Source organism: Cynocephalus volans, chromosome 6 (genome assembly GCF_027409185.1).
Source record: "Cynocephalus volans isolate mCynVol1 chromosome 6, mCynVol1.pri, whole genome shotgun sequence".
NCBI lineage: Eukaryota > Metazoa > Chordata > Mammalia > Dermoptera > Cynocephalidae > Cynocephalus > Cynocephalus volans.
In genome coordinates, this window is record NC_084465.1 from 15,488,895 (window position 1) to 15,509,731 (window position 20,837).

General features: G+C 38.3%; 1 protein-coding gene across 1 annotated transcript; it reads right to left on the reverse strand.

The window, feature by feature from the left end:
• Nucleotides 1-1,454: 1,454 nt before the first annotated feature.
• On the reverse strand, nt 1,455-2,400 carry LOC134381261 (olfactory receptor 9A1-like). The gene is given in 2 exon segments (XM_063101341.1): nt 1,455-2,003; nt 2,005-2,400. Coding segments are annotated over 2 exon segments (945 nt in total).
• Between the last annotated feature and the right edge of the window lie 18,437 nt (nt 2,401-20,837).

The following is a 20,837-nucleotide window of genomic DNA, read 5'->3' on the forward strand; positions in this document are numbered from 1 at the left end:
CTCTCTTTGCTTTTCTTACTCAACGGCATATCTTGAAGATCTTTCTTTCAATGACATGGAAAACTTCCTCATCTTTCTTACAGTTGTGTATTATTCAACTGAATGAAAATTCCACAAATTATTTAGTAAGTCACCTTTTGCTATCCACGCGGGATGCCAACAAACTTGTGTGACTACTTGTGTAATGATGCAGAATAAATCTCTAAACCTGTGTCATACACTATGGAAATAATAATTGAGAATACTAAGTATGACAGAGACAGGGGCTAGGATGGGGCAATATTGGAACTGAGAAACGTGGATTAAGGAAGCTCAGTGTAGAGCTAGAAGACAGCTTGATAAACTTTGTAAACTTTCCCTGTGAAGCAAAGTAGGGAAAAATTCCACAGAAATGAGCCAATAAAAGATGCAGCTGTATTAACAGATATCCTGCCCTACGAGTGCTAAGAAGTCAGGGTTGTGGACTGTATTATTCCTTTTCTGTTGCTTTTGACAAAGTACTTGGAACTGGGAACCTTATAAGAAAACAAAATTTATTGCCTACAGTTTCAGAGGCTGGGAAGTCCAAAGTCCAGGGAACATTTATGGTGAGGGCCTTCTATGGTGGTGGCTTTACAGCAATCCAGGGGTCTCACATAGTAGAAAATGGAGGAACTGAGAGAGAGAGAGAGAGAGAGAGACCTCCTCATGAGTTCTCCTTTTAAAGCCCTCTGAACCATACCCATGACCACCATTAAACCATCAATTTAATCGCATCTCCAAGGCCACACCTTTAAATTACCACAATAAGATTTCCCACCTTCTAAACACTGTTACAGTCAGGGACAAGTTTCCAATACCTGAAACTTTGTGGGACACAATTTAAGCTTCAATGAGTTTTGGGGGGACATTCAATCCACAGCATGGACTGAGTTCACTCTCCTAACTACCAGGTGAGAAATCCCACAGGGAGGTACTGTCACTGTTGGACTCTGGAGGCACAAACCACAAAAAAGAGGTTCAAGCTTGAGGCTGGAACTGCATTCACTTGGGAAGCAATAGTGAGCTCTAGACAGCAAAGAAGACATCAAGGAAGCACAGGACAGAGTAAGTGAAGACGACCCCAGCACCTGGAATCACACGTTTATGTCAGTTGCCAGAGAATAAATCACACTTTCCTTGCTTTGCCCCTTCACAGATCTGATCATTCTAAAACTCACACATATTTTCTATATTAACATTTGTCAAATATATTTTGTGAAATGTGTAATAACTACAGAAGTGTGAATCAATGTAACATTCCATTTAAAAAATACTAAAGTGAGCTTTCATGCAGAAATCATCCAGTTACAAATTGAAGCATGTCAGTAGTCTAAAACACCATCACAGATGACAAACTACTAGATGCTGACAATAATCCGTTTAGGTTTGAGTTAGTACCTTTCAAATACATGAGGATCGTCCTCAGATCAGATCTAATCCTTGAGAAGTTGATAGCAACGTTTTATGCCATCTTGAAAAGCCTGGATGAACTTGTCATTCCGGAGGGTGAAGATAAAAGGGTTCAGAAAAGGGGTCACCACTAAAACCAGCAGTGACGCTACCCTGTTGTACTCGGCTGCCTGCGTTTGCTTGGGTTTCACATAGAGGAACAAGCAGCTGCCGTAGCCGATCACAACAAAAGTGCAGTGGGAGGCACAGGTGGAAAAGGCTTTACTCCGGCCAGAGGCCGAGGGGATCCTGAGGATCGTGGAGATGATGTAGGTGTAGGAGACAATTGTAGGGATCAAAGAACCAACGATAATAAAAACAGCCATTAAAAACAGAATAAACTCTGAGAAACGAGTGTCATCACATGATAGTTTGAGCAACTGCCCTCGGTCACAGTAAAAATGGTCTATCAGGTTTGATTTGCAGAACGTAACGTGAAACGTGGCATAGATTGGCCAGATTTCAGAAAGGAACCCAAACACCCACGACACGATTACCAGCCACATGCAGGTGCAGCTGTTCATAATGATGTCAGTACCTCAAAGGGTTACAGACGGCCACATAACGGTCCACAGCCATCACTCCCAGTAACGCGAACTCTGAGGAACCCAGTGAAAGGTACAAATACAGTTGTGCTCCACACGCAGTCAAAGATATTGTCTGAGTCCTTGAAAGCAGCAACCCCCGGAGCATAAAAGGGACAGCAGTGGATGTGGTCAGGGTCTCCAGAATGGACAATTGGCCAAGAAAGAAATACATGGGGGACTGCAGATGTTTGTTAACACAGACAGTGACGATGATGACCGTATTTCCCAGTACTGCCACTGAGTAGAAGAAGAAGAATATGGCAAAAAAGATATGGCGTAGTTCTTGGGAGCCAGGGAAGCCTAAGAGAAGAAATTCAGTGACACTAGAGTAATTCCCCAACATTTAGTTCTGAGCACTTGGTCCTTGGTAAATCTAAAGAAGAAAGAGAGATAATACTACTTTTCATCTCAAAAGAGTAGACACTGTTCCCAGTGTCAAACCATGACATGAAAGCCCCTCCCCTCCCCCACAAAGCATGCACCTGCACCTCTCAATCTGCAGCTCATCTGCCTCCTACTGTACTGTGAACAGCCAAACTGGCTGTCTCTCTGACCACAGCATGCTTCTTTTTATGATTAATACACATCCATCCAGAATGTCCTAAACTACTCTGTCTGCCAAGTTTATTCTGTCCTCTGTATTCCTGCTCCAATATCACGTATTACAAAAAGTTTCCCTTTCCAGCACCACTCAGAGCTGGTTACTTGGTTGCTTTGTTTCTTCAAAACATAGGTTGCATTTACATGATGGTTGTTTTAAAACTTCTGCTTTACCTCTGTTATCATTGCTATGCGTTGGTTAAAGGGAGGATGAAAAACTATTAAGTATTTTCAGGAAAATCTTGAAGGCAAGGAGGAGTCTCTCTCTGCCGATTGATCAGCTGGATCCCTAGTGGATTACGCATTTCTTCCTCCCAATTCTTAGGAAGAAAAGACTCTTGTTTTTCTCCTCAATGAATGTGTCTCACAGGAGGCAGATTAACCAGCACCTGAGGTTAATCTAGAAGGGTCATCTCTCTCCAACAACATGGAACATCTCACCACCAGACTGAAATGAGGAGTATCCAGAAGAAGGACATAGGAGGAACTTCTATCTTCAACCTCCATCTGTCCCACTCTGACCTTATAGTGGGGCTGGCAGACAAGACACTTGAGGTCCAATTCCATCACCCCCTGCCTTCAGGAGAGCTCAAAGCCCTAGATCCAGCAGGGAGACAAGGCCACTGAATGTGAACTCTGGGCCCAGCACAGACCCTAAATGCAGATGGCCATGGTCACAGTCTAACAAAATTTGCAAAGACCCCTCAGAGCCAGTCTTCCATCTGTGAATATATCTTCCCCAAAATCATGTGAAAAATCAAAGATTCAAGTGTCTCTAACATCCAAGAGAACCAAAGACCTGAGCCCCTTCAGAATTCTGTGCTCCACAGTCACTTCCTCAGTTCTTTGCTCAAGTGCTCAAGCTCAGGGCACCTTTCCTCATCATCCCCTAAAAGAACCCATCCTGACCTTCACTCTCTAGTGTCTCTCTAATATCTAGTTATCTCTTTAGCCCTCACAACCTGAAATTATGTTTACTTTTTACTTTCTTAACAATCATTTGACAATGAAACGCTTGTCATTCTTACTCATTGTGTCTGATACAGAGTGAGCTGGCACTCATTGGGTATATTTAAGGAATCAAAAAATTGATCCTTCAACTTCCCCTAATTATTTCCCCTAATTAGGAAATAAATCTATGAACACAGCTCTTCTAGTCCTGTTATATCCAATTATGAAGAAAACTGCTTTCTCTTTCTCCTGTCTTCATTGAAAGACATCATCACCAGCCCCATCAACATCCAGCCCTCTGCCTGGAGAACAATTATAAAATGACAGTGGGGTTTCAAGGATAGATTTAGTGAAAAAGCTCCGTAGTCTTTCTCACATTCTCTATTTAACCAGGAGACGCTGAAAAGAAAGGAGAGATGAGGGTTCTGACAGTGTGGGGGGAGCCCTGTCTATGGTCAACAGTGGGTCAGAGAACAGCAGAAAGTGCTCTCTGCTGTGCAGGAGGCATTTGCAGAGGAGCCTGGTCACTCTGCTGTCCCCTGGCCCACTCTCCAGGCTCTGGTCATCCTAGTTCTACACGGCAGGCAGGCCCAGATCTTCCCATCGTGATCCTCTTCCACTCTCTCCTTCACAGAATGAAATCCCTACAAGACACTCACCTCCTGAGAAAGGAAATGAACTGAAAAGTCCTATGGCTCTCAGGAGGGGGCCCAGGCTACGTCCTGCCTCCTGCTCTTGAACATGCCCTGTGGGCCAGAGAGAGTTGCTGCTGTCTTCGCTCTCGGTGAAAGAGAAACCTGCTTCACACAGGCAGTTAGGAAAATGCAGAAGTCATAGAGCCGTGGAGTGCTCCGCTGTTTCCCTCTGTCTGTCTCCCTCATTCTTTTCCTCTGCAGTGTGTCCCTAAGGAAGATTATTCACTGTGGAAAGTTAGCTTAGAGAAACCCTAGGGATGCAGTCAAGGGAAAGACACAGTAACTTTCAGTGCTTCTCTCCCGAGGCTAATCAGCTTTTAGAACTTCCAAAACTTTTGTGTAATTGGAAAACTAGAAATCTTCCTCCTCAAGAGTCTCTCAACACCCAGGCTGCGTTTGTCCCAGGCCCCAAGTCCTGGTCATCACCAAACAGTTCAAGCCAGTCCCCTGCCCTCTTTCGTGCAGCTCCCTAATTTCATTCAGCTATGTGGGTCCTATGGAACCCCCATCAGGAAGACCCCACATAAGTATCCATGACACACATCAAAAACCCAGAGCCAGGGACAGGTGAGTGACATGAGCAAAATGGAGGAGTAGGCAGCTCCAAGCTCCTGCACCTCCACAGAGACAGTAGAAAACAAGCAGAAACATTCAGAACTAAATTGTTCAGAGCTCTAGAAAACATTCAGAGATTTACAGCTACCAAGCAAACATGGCATCAAGAAAAAGGAAACTTCAAAATGTTCAGAAAGTTTTGTGGTGTTTTTACTCATGCTTGTTCACCCTTTCCCCAGCTCAGCAGCAGTCTTGAAAATAGCAGCCTATGTCCCCAAGGTAGAACCCCAGTCCCTGGGTACAGAGGGAGCATGAAGACCTAGTCACAAAGTATTACATATGCCTGTTTAATCTGTCTGGGACTACTTAAAGTATTGACACAACGCTCTCATCTTTGTTTTATCTAATACAGAACACACTCATGGTGATAAGAGGCAGGCATTGTTCAAGAACATTGTAAGGCTAACTAAAATCCTGTAGTCACCTAAGGCAGGCAAATGGCTATAAGTCCGTTTAAAAGATCATCTAAATCTTCAGAGGGACAGTTGGGGAAAGTTTCTTTAGGACATTTTAAAAATCAACAGCATTTGTGTATACTGAGGAATTTAGAAAATCACATAGACGTCCAGGGCAAGATGCATGCTCAAGAATGACGTGAAAAGACCCTAACCCATAACTTCTGGCTGATGTAAAGGCTCATTGCAAGCCTGGCTAAGTGTTGGAGAAGTACCTCAGCACAGAGTCAATCTCTAAAGGTGAGGAGAGGTATTTGGGATTTTTTTTGTCCGGTTTTGGGGGTTTTTTTGTTTGTTTTTGCTCATTTGTTTTTAAGTTTTTTGTTTGTTGTTTGGTGATTTTTTTGTTTTTGTGTATTGTACCTGGCATGCAGAGAAATCTCAGTCAAAATGTTAGCTGAACACAAGCTAAAGAAACAGAGATTTCAGTGACCACATATGACAAGAAATACATCTTTGCAATAAGTGTGGAAAAGTCACTAAACAAGTGGATCACTATGACCAACAATTAAACAACAACAACAACAATCTTTGGAAAAGAGGGGAAAAATTGACTTCCAGGGTTGTGAAAATATAATATCCAAATACCTAGTTTTTGAAAACAATGAAAATCACAAGGCATACAAAGAAACAGAAAATTACGGTCCATTCAAAAGAACAAAATAAGTTGACAGTAACTTTCCCTGAGGAAAGCTAGATATGGCATTACTAAACAAAGACTTTAAATCACTGTCTTAAATATGTTCAAAGAGCTAAGGGAAAACATGAACTGAGAACTAAAATAATTTCATAAAAATATGTATGAACACATGAGAATGTCAACAAAGAAACAGAAATCATAAAAAGGAACAGAAATCTGGAGCTAAAAAGAACAGTAACTGAAATAAAAAATTCACCAGAGATGTTTAACAGCTTATTTAAGCTAGCTGTAGAAATAATAGGTGAACTTGAAGATAAGATATTTAAAATTATTGAGTTTAGAAGTAGAAAAGTAAGAAGAATAAAAAATGAATAAAGCCTAATGGACCTGTGAAATACCATCAAGCAAGAAACTAGAAAAGAATAGTAAACTACACCCAAACTGGAGGAATAAAACAATAATAATTAGAGTGAAGTTAAATGAAATATAAAATAGAAAACCAGTAGAGAGAATTAATAAAACCAATAGTCAGTTCTTTGTAAAGATCAACAAAAGTGACGAAACTTCAATTACATTGACAGAGAGAGAGAGAGAGAGATTTTAAATTTTTTATTTTTATATTTAAATAAAATAGATTATAAGATAATACTATGAGGAGTTGTATGTCAACAAATTAGATGGCCTTAATAAAATGGATAACCTCTTGGAAACATACAACAGACAAAGAGTGATTCAAAATGAAAGAGAAAATCTGAAGAGATGTATAACAAGCATAGATATTAAATTGGTAATCAAAAACTTCCCACAAAAGTCCAGAATTGGATAGCTTTATTGGTGAATTTTACTAAACACTTAAAGAAGAATTCACACTATTTTTTCTCAAACTCTCCCAAAAATAGAAGAAAAGGAAAACTTACGAACTCATTCTATGAGTTCAGCTTTATCCTGATACCAAAGCCATGTAAAAGTGATATAAGAGAAGAAAATTACAGACCAACATTTCTTATTATGCCAAAGTTCTTAACAAAATTCTAGCAAATGGAATCCAGCAGTATAGTGAAAGGATTCTACACCATGACCAGTTGGGAATGTAAAGATGGTTCAAAATAAGAAAATCAGTCAATGTAATATATGACATTAATAAAATGAAGGAGGAAAAAACCCACATGATCACTCCATTGATGCAGAAAAGGTAAGTTAACAACATCTAACATCCTTTTATGATAAAAACACTCATAAAACTAGATGTAGAAGGGAATTTCCTCAATATGACAACAGACATACACAAGAAAGCTCACAGCTAACATAACCAATGTTGGAAAACTAAAAGGTTTCTCAGTGGTATCAAGAATGAGACAAGAATGACCATTTTCAACACTGACATACAATTCAACATTGTACTGGTAGTTCTAGCCAGAGCAATTAGGCAGAAAAAAAGAAAAAGAGAAGAGTACAAGATGGAAGGAAAAGAAAAAGAAAGTAAAAAGGAAGAGGGGAAGGAAAGAAGGAAGGAAAGAAAAAATCATCGAAATTAGAAAGGAAGAAGCAAAACTATCTCTATTAGCAGATGACATAATTTTACATACAAAAGTCTTAAAGAATCATTAAGGCTAATAAATGAATTCTGCCAAGATCAATACACAAAAAACAGCTGTTTTCTTACACCAGCAATGAGCAATCCAGAAAACAATAATTAAGAAAATAATTTCAATTACGATAATATCCAAAAGAATAACATACTTAGTAGTAAATTTAACTAAAGAGTTGAAGTGTTCATACACTGAAAACTGAAAAGCATTGCTGAGAGAAATTAAAGTAGACTATTATATAAATGAGCCAGAGATGGCCTGTGTGTATTTTATGTCTTCACTGGAGGCTGAGACCTGTTAACGCAAAAGCCCACTGGCACCAAATTAAATTTTTTACAGAGACGATTATTTTTAGAATAGCCCAGACAGCAGATTCTAGCCATTTTGAGCCTGCTTTGCATGCTCCACAAAACCTCACTTCACATTTGCCAGCTACTGATAAGATAGATCATTATGTTTGTAAAAACCCAAGCTAAGATGCCCTTCAGAGTTGTCAGACCCACAGACTTTACATAGTGTTGCTGAGTTGAACGACATCAAAAAAACAAGGATTCCTCCTCTCCAACCTCCTCTCTGTTAGGAGATTCTTTGCCCTCCTTCCCTTCTGAAAGCCTCTCCACCTTAAGCATTTTTTTGGATTGCTCATTGCTGGTGTAGAGAAACACAACTGACTTTTGTGTGCTGATCTCATACTCCGCAATTTTGTAGAATTCATTTATTAGCCCTAAAAGCTTCCTCGCAGATTTTTTAAAGACTTTTAGTATATAGAATTAGTCATGCACTGTTCAAGCACTACTCAATGAAATGTGCTGTGTGTTACTGCCCCTCATGATCATATTTTTTTCCTAGTTTACTCCTAAAATCCCTTATACCCCTACATAGGATTCTATGCCACGTTCATGGGTTATAAGATTTAGTATTAAATTGACAATATGAGCCAAAGCAATCTACAGATTAAATGCAATTCCTACCAAAATTCCAAGACTCACTTCCCAAATTCAAAACTTACTACGGGACAATGGATACAAAATTATAGAGAGATAGGAAGAATAGGATCTAGTGTTCTATAGCAATACAGGGATATTACATATAGTCAACAACAAAGTACTGTGTATCCTTCAAAAACTAGTCAAGATGATGTTGAATGTTCCTAACAAAGAGAGGTGATGAATGTTTGGGGTGATGGATATACTAAGTGCCCTGATATGATGACTGAGCACAGTAGGACTGTACCCAAATATTGTATCGTAATACATAAATATATACAATAATCATGGGTCGATTCAGAAAAATAAATTTAAAAGAAAAAAAGAGAGAGAAATAGAGAGTAGAACAGTGGCAGAGGCTGTGCTTACACTGTTCTTACCAGAGGCAGAGAAAGGGATAGAAGAGGTGGGAGATGGGGAAGGAAAGGTTGGCAGACCTGAGCAAAGTTACAGCTAGATAGGAAGAATAAGTTCTTGTGCTCTAGGATGACAATAGCTAATAATATTTTATTGTACATGTCAAGATACACAGAAAAGAAGATCTTGAATGCTATAACCACAAAGAAATGATAAGTGTTTAGGTGATAAATATGCTAAATATTCTGACTGGATCATTATACAATACAGGCATGTATTGAAAGAACAAACTGTATCCCATAAAAATGCACAATAAAAATAAATTATTAATTTTTTTAAACTTACTATAGGAGCAAAATGGTAGAATAGTAGCCTCCAGCAAGCATCCCCCCAACCCTGCAGAAACATCAAGTTGAATGACTATTCACACACCAATAAAATACCATCACAAGAACTAAGAAAAAGAGGTAAACAAGTACAGTAACTTGCTTTAGCATCATAATAAGGAAAGATGCATTGATGAGGGCATAAAAGATAGTTTTTCATTGCTTTTATCACCCTCCCCCTACCCCAGGCAGCACAGCCAGAAAGAGGTACCATCTGCTTGGGAGAAAGAAAGAAAAGTAAGCATAGGACTTTGCCTTGGAACCTAGTACTAAACTCACTACAGTAAAACCCAACACTGGAAAAAACCCCACAGCTCCTGACCCTAGGCTGGTGCCCATGGATGGAGCATCTAGACTTGCCCCACGGTAGACAGGAAGCCACAGCCCAGCAAGACAAATCTGAGTTTCAGGCCACATCACTGCCTACTGGCTACAATGGCCTTGGCCCCAAAATACACCTCAGCAGAAGGCAAGAACTTCAGGCCTTGGACATATCCCAATGCTGTGCTAGTCTCAGCTACTGCAGGCTTTGGTTATGACCCAGCATGCCTCAGTCTTGACAGCCATGGAATTGTCTACATCATCCTTTCCACAACCCAGGGCAGCAAAGTGCAAAGAGAGACACTGTCCACTTAAGGGGAAGAAGAGATAAGTAAACAAAGGTCTTTGCTATAGAGCCCAATACTAAGCCCATCACTTCTGGCCAATTACGGGGTCCTTGGGCTCCAATAAACCTCAGCAATAGGTATGTTGTAAGGGCTGCAGGACTTGGGCAGGCCCCAGTGCTAGTGAAGTAGTCTGAGCAGACATGAGTTTGGGTGCAACCAAGCACTGTGTCAGCCTCAGTAGCCACAAGATTATGGCCATGGCAGTCCTGGGCTTACGGTGTCCCCTAGCATTTCAAAGGCTCAAGCAAACACAGTCTTATGGACCTTGCCAGTAAGACTGCCCTGAATCTCTGGACAGCTGTACTGTTGAAGGACATGCCCAAACAAAGCCAAGCTATGAAGACTGGATTAGGTACCTTTTTCAATGTGCAGGCATCAAAGTATGGCCACAGGGATTAAGAACAATCAGAGAATCATGAAGTCACCAAGAAACAAATAAGGCACCATTGACTGATCCCAAAGAGATAGAGTTGGAAGAGCTTACTGACAAAGAATTCAAATAGCTATTTTAAGGAAGCTGGTGAATTTCGAGAAGACATAGAGAAACAATTCAGATATTTATTAAAGAAATTTAACAGAGATAATAAAATGATAAAAATCAAACATCCTGGAGCTGAAAAATAAAATGAACAAAATAAAAATGAAATAGAGAGCATCAACACCAGAATTGACCAAGCAAGACAAAAATCTGTGAACTTGAAGACAGGTTATTTGAAAATATACAGTCAGAGCAGAAAAAAAAAAAAAAAGAAAGAAAAAGAATGAAAAGGAATGAAGAAAATTTAAGGAATTTATGATATAGCATCAAAAGAGAAAATATCCTGGTCTTTAAGACCACGTAAAGACAGAGAAAAGAATAGAAAGCTTACTTAAAGAAATAATAGCAGAAAATTTCCAAATCTGGAGAAAGAAAGAAATATCTGGGTACTGGAAAGCCAACGGTCTCTAATAAGATTCAATCCAAATAAGACTGTTCCAAGATATAATCAAACTATAAAAGATTAAAGATAAAGACAAGGTCCTGAAAGCAGCATCTTTGAAAGATGCTTGAAGCCCTGCTCTATCAAAACACGAAAGTAGAAGAAACAGAGCACACCCAGGGTCCTAAGAATTGGGGGCAGTCACCTCTGCCTGGAAGCAGGCAAGAAGCAGAGCATGCCTGGTGTCTTAGGCAGGAGCCAAGGGCAGCCCCCTCCACCCTGAAGCAGGCAAGAAACAGAGGATGCCTGGGGTCCATGGCAGCAGCTGAGGGCAGCCCCCTCCACCCAGAAGCAGGCAAGGAAAAGAGCATATGCAGAGTCCAGACAGGAGCCGAGGGCAACTTCCCCTTCCCAAAACTGCCACTTCCACTTGGGTGGCCCACCACAGCCACCACCACATTCATGGCTGCTGCAAACGCAGCTCAATACCACATCAATAGCCATAGCCACCATGCAGGTGGTGTGCCACACACTCAACAGCAATAACACAAGGAGAGTCACCAGTGGAGACCAGAAAAAGAGGACATCTCTATCCTCAAAGCCCACTCCAGAGTAATAAAAGAAGCACCTGCTCTACCAGGTGACTAGACATCAACGTAGAGATGCTAGAAATACAAAAATCCTTGAAAATATGATACCATCAAAATAATACAGTGATTGTCAAATACCAGATCCTATAGAGCAGGAATCCCTTGAAATGACTGAAAAGGAATTCCAATCAACAACTTAAGGAAATTCACTGAGATACGAGGAGACTGTTAGAAAACATAATGAAATGAGAAAAGAAATCCAGGATGTGAAGGAGGAAATTTACAAAGAGATTAATATCTTAAAAAAGAATGTAGCAGAACTCATGCAACTGAAAGATTTATTGAATAAAATAAAAACACAACCCAGAGCTTAAGCAGCAGGCTGGAACAAGCAGAAGAAAGAATTTTTGATCATGAAGATAGTCTTTTCAAAATAATCCAGGCAGAAAAAAAAAAAAAAGGGAAAAAAGAATTTTTAAAAAATGAAGAAAATCTAAGAAAACTAGCAGACAATCTTAAGTGCACAAACGTTTGAATCATGGGTGTTCCAGAAGGGGAGGAGTAAAGAAAAGGCATGGAAAACCTATTCAACAAAATAATAATGGAAAACTTCCCAGGTATAGGAAGTGACACAGAAGTTCAGATCAAAGATCCCCAGATTCAGTACATAAAGATCCTCTCCAGGACACATCATAGTCAAACTGGCAAAGCTTAAAGACAAAGAGAGAATCTTAAAAGAAGCAAGAGAAAAGTGTCAAGTCACCTATAAGGGAGCCTTTATCAGAGTAATAGACTTCTCAACAGAATCTCTACAGACCAGAAGAAGATGGGATGATATATTCAAAATAGTATAAGAAAAAAATGTAAAACTGCCAGCCAAGAACACTATACTCAGCAAGGCTATTCTTCAGAAATGAGGGAGGGGCCGAGCCCGTGGTGCACTCGGGAGAGTGCAGCGCTGGGAGTGCGGCGACGCTCCCGCCGCGGGTTCGGATCCTATATAGGAATGGCCGGTGCACTCACCGGCTGAGTGCCGGTCACAAAAAAGGCAAAAAAAAAAAAAAAAAAAGGAAATGAGGGAGAAAAATTTCCTAGACAAAAGTGTGGGACTTCACCACCACCCTACCAGCCCTGCAAGAAATCCTCAAGGGAATCAACAAAAAAGAAAATCACTCATCTTACTAACTATAGTTCTGTTCAAAGTCTGCTTTTACATAATTTAGTCTTGACAGGTGGCATGTTTCTAGGAATTTATTCATTTCAACTAGATGATCTAATTTTTTGACTAAATGATGTCATTGTTATTAATTATTCATAGTATTCTCTTATAACCCTTTTGATTGCTGTAAATTTGATTGTAATGACCCCTCTTTTATTTCTGATTTTAGTTATTTGAGTCTTCTCTCTTTTTTTCTTTGTCCATCTAGGTAAATGTTTGCCAATTTTGTGGATCTCATCAAAGTACCAACTTTTTGGTTTCACTTATTTTCTCCATTTTTTTCTACTCTCCATTTCTTTTATCTATGCTCTCATTTTTATTATTTAATTCCATTACTAGGTCTGGGCTTAGTTTGCTCTCCCTTTTCTAGTTTCTTAAGGTGCAAAGATGTTGGTTGATTTGAGATCTATCTTTTTTATTAATGTACATATTTACATTAAATCTCTTTTAGCATTAATTAATTAATTAAATTTAAAAAATAAAAAGTATGAAGGGTCCGCCCTTGTTAAAAATATGCTGCTTTTACAACATAGAGAAATGAATATTGGAGGAATATGGTTGCAACCTTGTCAACAAAACTCAGTATTTCTTTATGCAAAAGGCAACTGTGGCAGTGAAGGAAACTGAGGCATACCATAAAAACATATCTAGGATTTTTTTAAATGCTAAAAGACCCAGCATTTTTTTTCCCAGCTCATCTTGTTTTCTTTCTTTTTTTTTTTTTTTTTTTAATTTTGGTTGTTTTCTTCCCCTAAAAAATAAACATTTTCTGATTTCTTTTTTAAAAAGAAGAAAAGAAAAGAAAGAAACAATGAGCTAATAAATTTGTGTTGTTTCAATCTGCTGGGGAAAAAAAGACAGGGAATCCAGTAAGAAGAAATCCAACAGAGAACTGTGAAGGGACTTCTCTGAAAAAAGGCTCAATACTGAGCCTACAGAGCACACAGCCAGAGAATTTGGGAAAAATATTGTTAGACTTGAGAAGTATATAGAGCGGTTTGAGTGGGGAAAAGTTGAATAAACAAGCAAAATGTTTAAATAAGGTACTTGACTACAGAAAAAACAAACCTGATAAATTTTAAAATATTTGTACAAGCATATTATTACTAAATACGTACCAGAAGAAATAGATGAGCGTCGCTGATTTTAAAAAGCAGTGCAAGAGTCAGGTGGAAAAGGGCAACAGTCTGCCAGGACTGTATACAAATCACTTCCAATTATTTCATATTTTAATTATAAGCACTTATGGCAATGATTTTAAAAATCATTTAAATTAAAATACAAATATAGTACAAATATCCCAGTCAATAATAGAGGTATAATGAGAAAAAAATTTTTTTAACAAAAACTAAAATGAATTCACTGTTATTTTCACTTGAATTTGTGTTTTTATTCACTGCAATAGCATTAACACAAACTTTGAAGATACACATATGTAATCAAAATATATTCTATGTTGAGCCTACATGGACTACTTACTGACCATGTGGGACCACACTGAGGATCCCAGAAGTTGGTAACTTCTGCTTACTTGTTAATTTACATAAGATCATTTGACATGGTGCCTAAAATAACAACCTAAAAAGAAAATGGACAAGATAATATTTTTTAAGGACATAATATACAGAAGGCAGATTTACTATATATGAGCTACATAAATGCCTTTCTGTGTCCTTTAGGTTTCAGTTGTTTCCTTTTAGTGTGGATTACAAGTATTATCAATGGAAAATTATATATAAGTATTTAAGGATGAAAGTAACTGTTAAGGGAACACATGTGAATGCGAAGACCCCAGGGTTGTGTTGACTCCTTTGATTCAGTGTAAGCTGCTCAGAGTTGCTAACCAGAGGTAGTGCTCCTGAGTGAGTCAGACGACATTAGGCTAGAACAATTTGAGGCACAAATTAAATAAGATAGTATGGATTGTAAGCTGTAGTATAAAATACTGATATTTTATAAATATACGATATAAATGAACAATTGAATAAATAAATAAATAAATTTTTGTTCTTTTGCAGAAGTTTTGGCTATTTTACTACCATTGTAGTGTTCAAAAACAATGTAGGCTCTTTGGATTAGACATAAAAAGGCTAAAGATAAGTGAAAACTCTCAAGTACTAGGATAATCTGATAAAGGTACATGGCTTCTGAGGAGTTGTACAGACTACTGCACAGTATTGTACAATTATGACTTGGCAGTAGAAAGACATAAGATGTGAAAGTAAAGTCACTGGTGCACACTGATAGAAGATTCACACCAAGCCTAAAACCACAGAGGAGACAAATACACCTACAATTGAAATAAGACATTGGTAACATGTATGAGAGACAGAGGAAGAATGAGAGAGTGATCTCCTACCACCAAGGAACTGCCACTCAACTGTGTGGTCAGGCAAAACATTTAAAATGAAATCTGAGTTGACAGAGTCCTATTCTTTGAGGTTTTAAGACAATTTGTTCAGAGGCTTCAACACAGTCTCAATCAAAATCCCAGGAAGACATTTTAAGATATGTACAAACATAATCTAACATTTATATGGAAAGGCAATGGTAGAAAATAGCCAAAGCTTCTGAAAAAGAGCAAAAATTTCTTTATTCTAGATATATATTCAATCATTTATTTATATCATATATTTATAAAATATTGATATTTTATACTATAGGTTACAATCCACACTACATTATTTAATTTATGCCTCAAATTGTTCTAGCTTTGGCCATGGGGAGCTGCTATAGACCAAATGTTTGCATCCCCCTAAAATTAATATGTTGACATGTAATCCCAAATGTGATGGTATTTGGAGGTGGAAACTTTGGGAGGTGATTAGGTCTTAAGGGTGGAGCTCTCATGAATAATATCGGTGCCCTTACAAAAGACACCTTAGAGAACTCCTTTGCCTTTTCTGTCACGTGAGGACAAAGCATAAGGACAGTCATCTACGTATGAGAAAGCAGGCTCTTACCAGACATGAAATCTGCCAGTGCCTTGATCTTGGACTTCCCAGCCTCCAGAACTGTGACATATAAAGTTCTCTTGTTTATAAGTCACCCAGTCTATGGTATTCTGTTACAGCAGCCTGAATAAACTAAGATAGGTTCTCTTTCAGGTTGACTTTTGCATCCCTTTGACATGCTCCAAACTTTTGTTTCTGGAAGCATTTCTATACTTTCTAGTAGTACAAGATGCTCTGGACTTAACTTGATATATTTTGCCTCAGACCCAGAATCAGCCATGTCTTTAAAAAGTCCTGCTTCATTTTATTGGGCAATGTTATTAGAAACCAAAATCCCAACACAGGATACACAGGTACTTAGTGCTTCTAGGTCCTCTCAGCAGACAGAGCTAACTCAGGTATACACATAACAATAATTATTTCTATATCTATCCAGCTATGCAGACATAACTGTTTCATCACTATTCTTTGAAAAGACTACATTAAACTAAACATGAGCTCAAGCTGACATCTCCATCTCTAACCCAGGGCCACATGGTTCATGCTGTCCTTCTGTCTCCGCATCTATATAGCTTCCCTCTTCATGGTGAGAAACCAGGCTGTTGCCATCCACCATCCCTTTTTTCACTTTTTCAACCAAGTACACATGTACAGCAATTTCAGAATTGTTAACCCATTTCTCCATGAGAAACATCTTTACTGATTAGAGTGCAGTGATTATGTACAGTTCTTTTTGTCTTTAGCTTTGCGGTTTTCAGTCAAAACACTGTTTTCCAAAGTTACTTAGGTCAGTTCCTTTTTTCCCCCACCCTCTTCAGTGAAGTTACATTACACATAGGCTCTTTTGTCAAAATCTTTATTCCATCTTGGGGTCCCCAACTTCATAACTGATATTTTTTTAATTTGCATACATTAATGTTCACTTTTTATGCTGTAAAGTTCTGTGAATTTGACAAATGCATAATGTATCTGCCAATGTCATACAGACTAGTTTCATCACTCCCAAATTTCCTGTACTTCCTTAGTCAAATACTATCTCATTACTTATTCCAAAAAGATAAGCAACCTCTGATCTCTTTTCATCCCTATTATTTTCTCCTTTGTTACAGACTTCCATTAGAATTGAATCATATGAACGGTAGCCTTTTGCTATGGCTTATCTCACTTAGCAAAATTATTTAAGATTCGTTCATTTTGTTATGTGAACGCTTAGCTCATTCCTTTTTATTGCTGAATAGTATTTGCATTATATGGATGGATCACAATTTATTTATCCATTCACCTACTGAAGGACATTTTGGTAGCTTCCAAATGTTGGCAGCTATAAATAAATCTTCTATAAGCATTCCTTTGCTGGTTTTTGTGTGGATGTAAATTTTTAGTTCACTTTGGTAAGTACCTAGGGAGCTCAATTGCTGGGTTGTGTGCTCTATATTAGTCTGTTTTCTGTTGCTTATGAAAGAATACCTGAAACTGGGTCACTTCTAAGAAAATGAAATTTATTTCTTACATTTTGAAGACTGGAAGTCCATGGTCTAGGGGGTGCATCTGGATAAGGCCTTCTTCTGGGTGGGGAGTCTCTACAAAGTCCCATGGAGAGCCACTCTTTCTCATGGCAAGAAGGTGAGAACGCTTGTTAACATGTTCACTTGCTCACCTTATAAAGCTACCAGTCCACACCCATGATAACCCATTAAACCATTAACCCTTTACTCCATGAATGAATTAAACTGTTCATGAGAGCATAACTTTCATGATCCAATTCCCTCTTAAAGGCCCAACATTTCAACATTGCCACACTGGGAATCAAGCTTCCACGTGAGCTTTGGAGGGGACAAATATTAAATCCACACTGTATGCTAAGTCTATGTTTAACTTCAGAAGTTAAAGTCAAAGGGGACAGTGGTCAGCATGGTAACTCATGACACTGCACTGTTTACCATGCTTTCCTGTCTCACTTCTTTTACTTTTGCTCTGCAAACCTTTTGAACAACATGAGTTTAAACTGCATGGATTCCCTCTTAACGAGAGTTTTTGTTCAACCAACTGCAAATTGAACATACGGTTTAGCAGGTGCAGAATCCATGTACATGAAGTGCCAATTCCACCAATAAGTAAGGCCGACTTTTCACATAGATGGGTCCTGAAAGATCGACTGTTATACCCAGATTAACCCTGAGCTGTATAAGGGTCAACTGTACTAGAATTGCACCCCCCTCAAATGAACCTTTACCACTTAATCTTTGCCTAAAGCTCTTATTTCTAGAGAGTCTAGGCAGTCACCAACTTTTCACCTATCTCACAATAGGTATTTGTTTAAAAACATAAATGTCAAAATAAAAAAAAAACTATTAGAATAATATATGAGAATACTTCAAAAAGATAGCGGAAGAATAGAATTAAATGATAATACTAATCTTTCCATGAACTTTTTAATGTACCCTCATATAAAGATTTTTAATCATTTAATTTTCATATAAAATACATACATAGAAACAGCACACCAAATATATGCATAGCTTAATAAGTTATTATGAGGTGAACAACTTTGCAACCACTACTCTGGTCAAAAAATAAAACTTTGGTAGCAACCCCAGAAGCCCATCAATGTGTCCCATTCCCATTATAGTCCTCATGTCCTTAGACGTAACTATGACCTTGACATATAACTAATCACTTCCTTTCATTCCTTAACGGTTTTATCACCCGAGTTTGAATTGCTCCACACTATATCTTAGTCTTACACATTTTTTTCATTGGATACATTTTTTTAGTCGATTTTGATCTGAGGTTTCTCTCTATAGCCATTTCTCTTTCTTCCAGTCTACTTGTGGAATACCCCAGGTTTTTTGACTGTACCTGTTCCCTTAATCTAGGTAAGGCTGATTCCATTCTTGCCATGCAGTTAAACATGGCTTTCTGTTCTCTGTATATTTTTCTATACGTTGGTAACTAATTTCAGAGGCATAATTAGACTTAGGTCTGATGAATGATAAATATCATCTTTTGAGGGTGACTAATTTTTTTATGAATATTCATGACATACAAAGCTAATCGTCACCCCTCATGCCCATGATATGAGGGCCAGATTCATACTGGCAGCATATCCATTACCAGAAATTGTTTTTGTACCTTGTGTCCCCCACCCAATTATCCCCAACCTCCCACCCCTTTTGCCCCCAATCCATTTTGTATCCCTAGGTATTTTCTCTCCCTCGGCAAGTGCAACACACCACTGTGGTCCTTCTTTCCTTCCTTCTTTCTCTCTTAGTTCCCACTTATGAGCGAGCACATGCAGTATTTATCCCTCTGTGCTTTGCTTATTTCACTCAACATAAGTTTCTCCAGGCTCATCCGTGTTGTTGCAAATGGGACTATTTCATTCTTTTTATGACAGAGTTGTATTCCATGGTGTATATAAACCACAGTTTCCTTATCCATTCATCCATCGATGGACATTTAGGTTGGTTCCGTATCTTGGCTATTGTAAACAGAGCTGTGATGAACATGGGGGTGCAGGTATCCCTTTGACATGATGATTTCCATTCCTCTGGATATATACCCAGAAGTGGGATTGCTGGATCATATGGAAGATCTATCTGTAGTTGTTTGAGAAACCTCCATCCTGCTATACTAATGTGGTTGTACTAATTTACAGTCCCACCAATAGTGTAGGAGTGTCCTCTTCTCTCCACATCCTCACCAGCAGTATTAATTCACCATCTTTTTGATTATGGCCAGTCTAACTGGGGTGAAGTGGTATCTCAATGTAGTTTTAATTTGCCTTTACCTGGTGACTAGTGGTGTTGAGCATTTTCTCATGTACATGTTGGCCATTTGTATGTCTTCCTTTAAAAAATGTCTATTCATCTCCTTTGCCCGTTTTTTAATTGGGTTATTTGTTTTTTTACAGTATAATTGCTTTAGTTCTTTGTATATTATGGATATTAATCCCTTGTCAGATGCATAGTTAGCAAAAATGTTCTCCCACTCCGTATGTTGTCATTTCACTCTGCTGATTGTCTCCTTTGCTGTACAGAAGCTTTTTAGGTTGATATACTCCCATTTCTTTACTTTTTCTTTTGCTGCTCGTGCTTTCAGGCTCATGTTCATAAAGCCTGTGCCCAGATCTAGTTGCTGAAGTGCTTCACCTATATTTTCCCTTAGTAATTTTACAGTTTCAGGTCTTATACTTAAGCCTTTAACCCATTTCGAGTTGATTTTAGTGTATGGTGAGAAATGTATATCTAGTTTCATTCTTCTGCACGTGGATATCCAGTTTTCCCAGCACTACTTGTTGAAGAGGCAGTCTTTTCCCAATGTAGATTTTTGTTGCCTTTGTCCAATATCATATGGCTGCAAGCCTGAGGGGTGATTTCTGGGTTCTCAATTCTACTCCACTGGTCTGACTATCTATTTTTATACCAGTACCATGCTGTTTCAGTTACAATAGCTTTGTAGAATAATTTGAAGTCAGATAGTGTTATGCCTCTGGCTTTATTATTATTATTATTATTATTATTATTATTATTATTATTTTTGCTCAGGAATGCTTTGCCTATTCTGGGTCTTTTGTTTTTCCATATGAAAGGTAAGATTGTTTTTTCCATTTCTGTGAAGAATGTCATTGGTATTTTGATGGGGATTGCATTGAATCTATAGATCGGCTTGGGTAGTATAGACATTTTCACAATGGTAATTCTTCCAATCTGAGAGCATAGAATATCTCTCCATTTTTTTGTGTCTTCATTAATTTCTTTCAGAAGTGGTTTGTAGATCTCATTGTAGAGGTGTTTCACCTCCTTGGTTAAATTGATCCCTAGATATTTTTGTGTGTGTGTGACCATTGTAAATGGCCTTACTTTCTTTATTTCTCTTTCTGTTTAACTCATTATTTGAGTATAAAAATGCAACTGATTTGGGGCATTTATTTTGTATACTGTGACATTACTGAAGTTATTAACCAGCTCTAAGTCTTTAGGTTTTTCTATATATAGTATCATGTCATCGGCAAATAGAGAAAGTTTGACTTCATCTTATCCAGTCTGGATTCCCTTTATTTCTTTCTCTTGCCTGATTGCTCTGGTTAGTACCTACAGTACTATGCTAAATAGACGTGGTGAGAGTGGGCATCCTTGTCTTATTCCTGTTATTA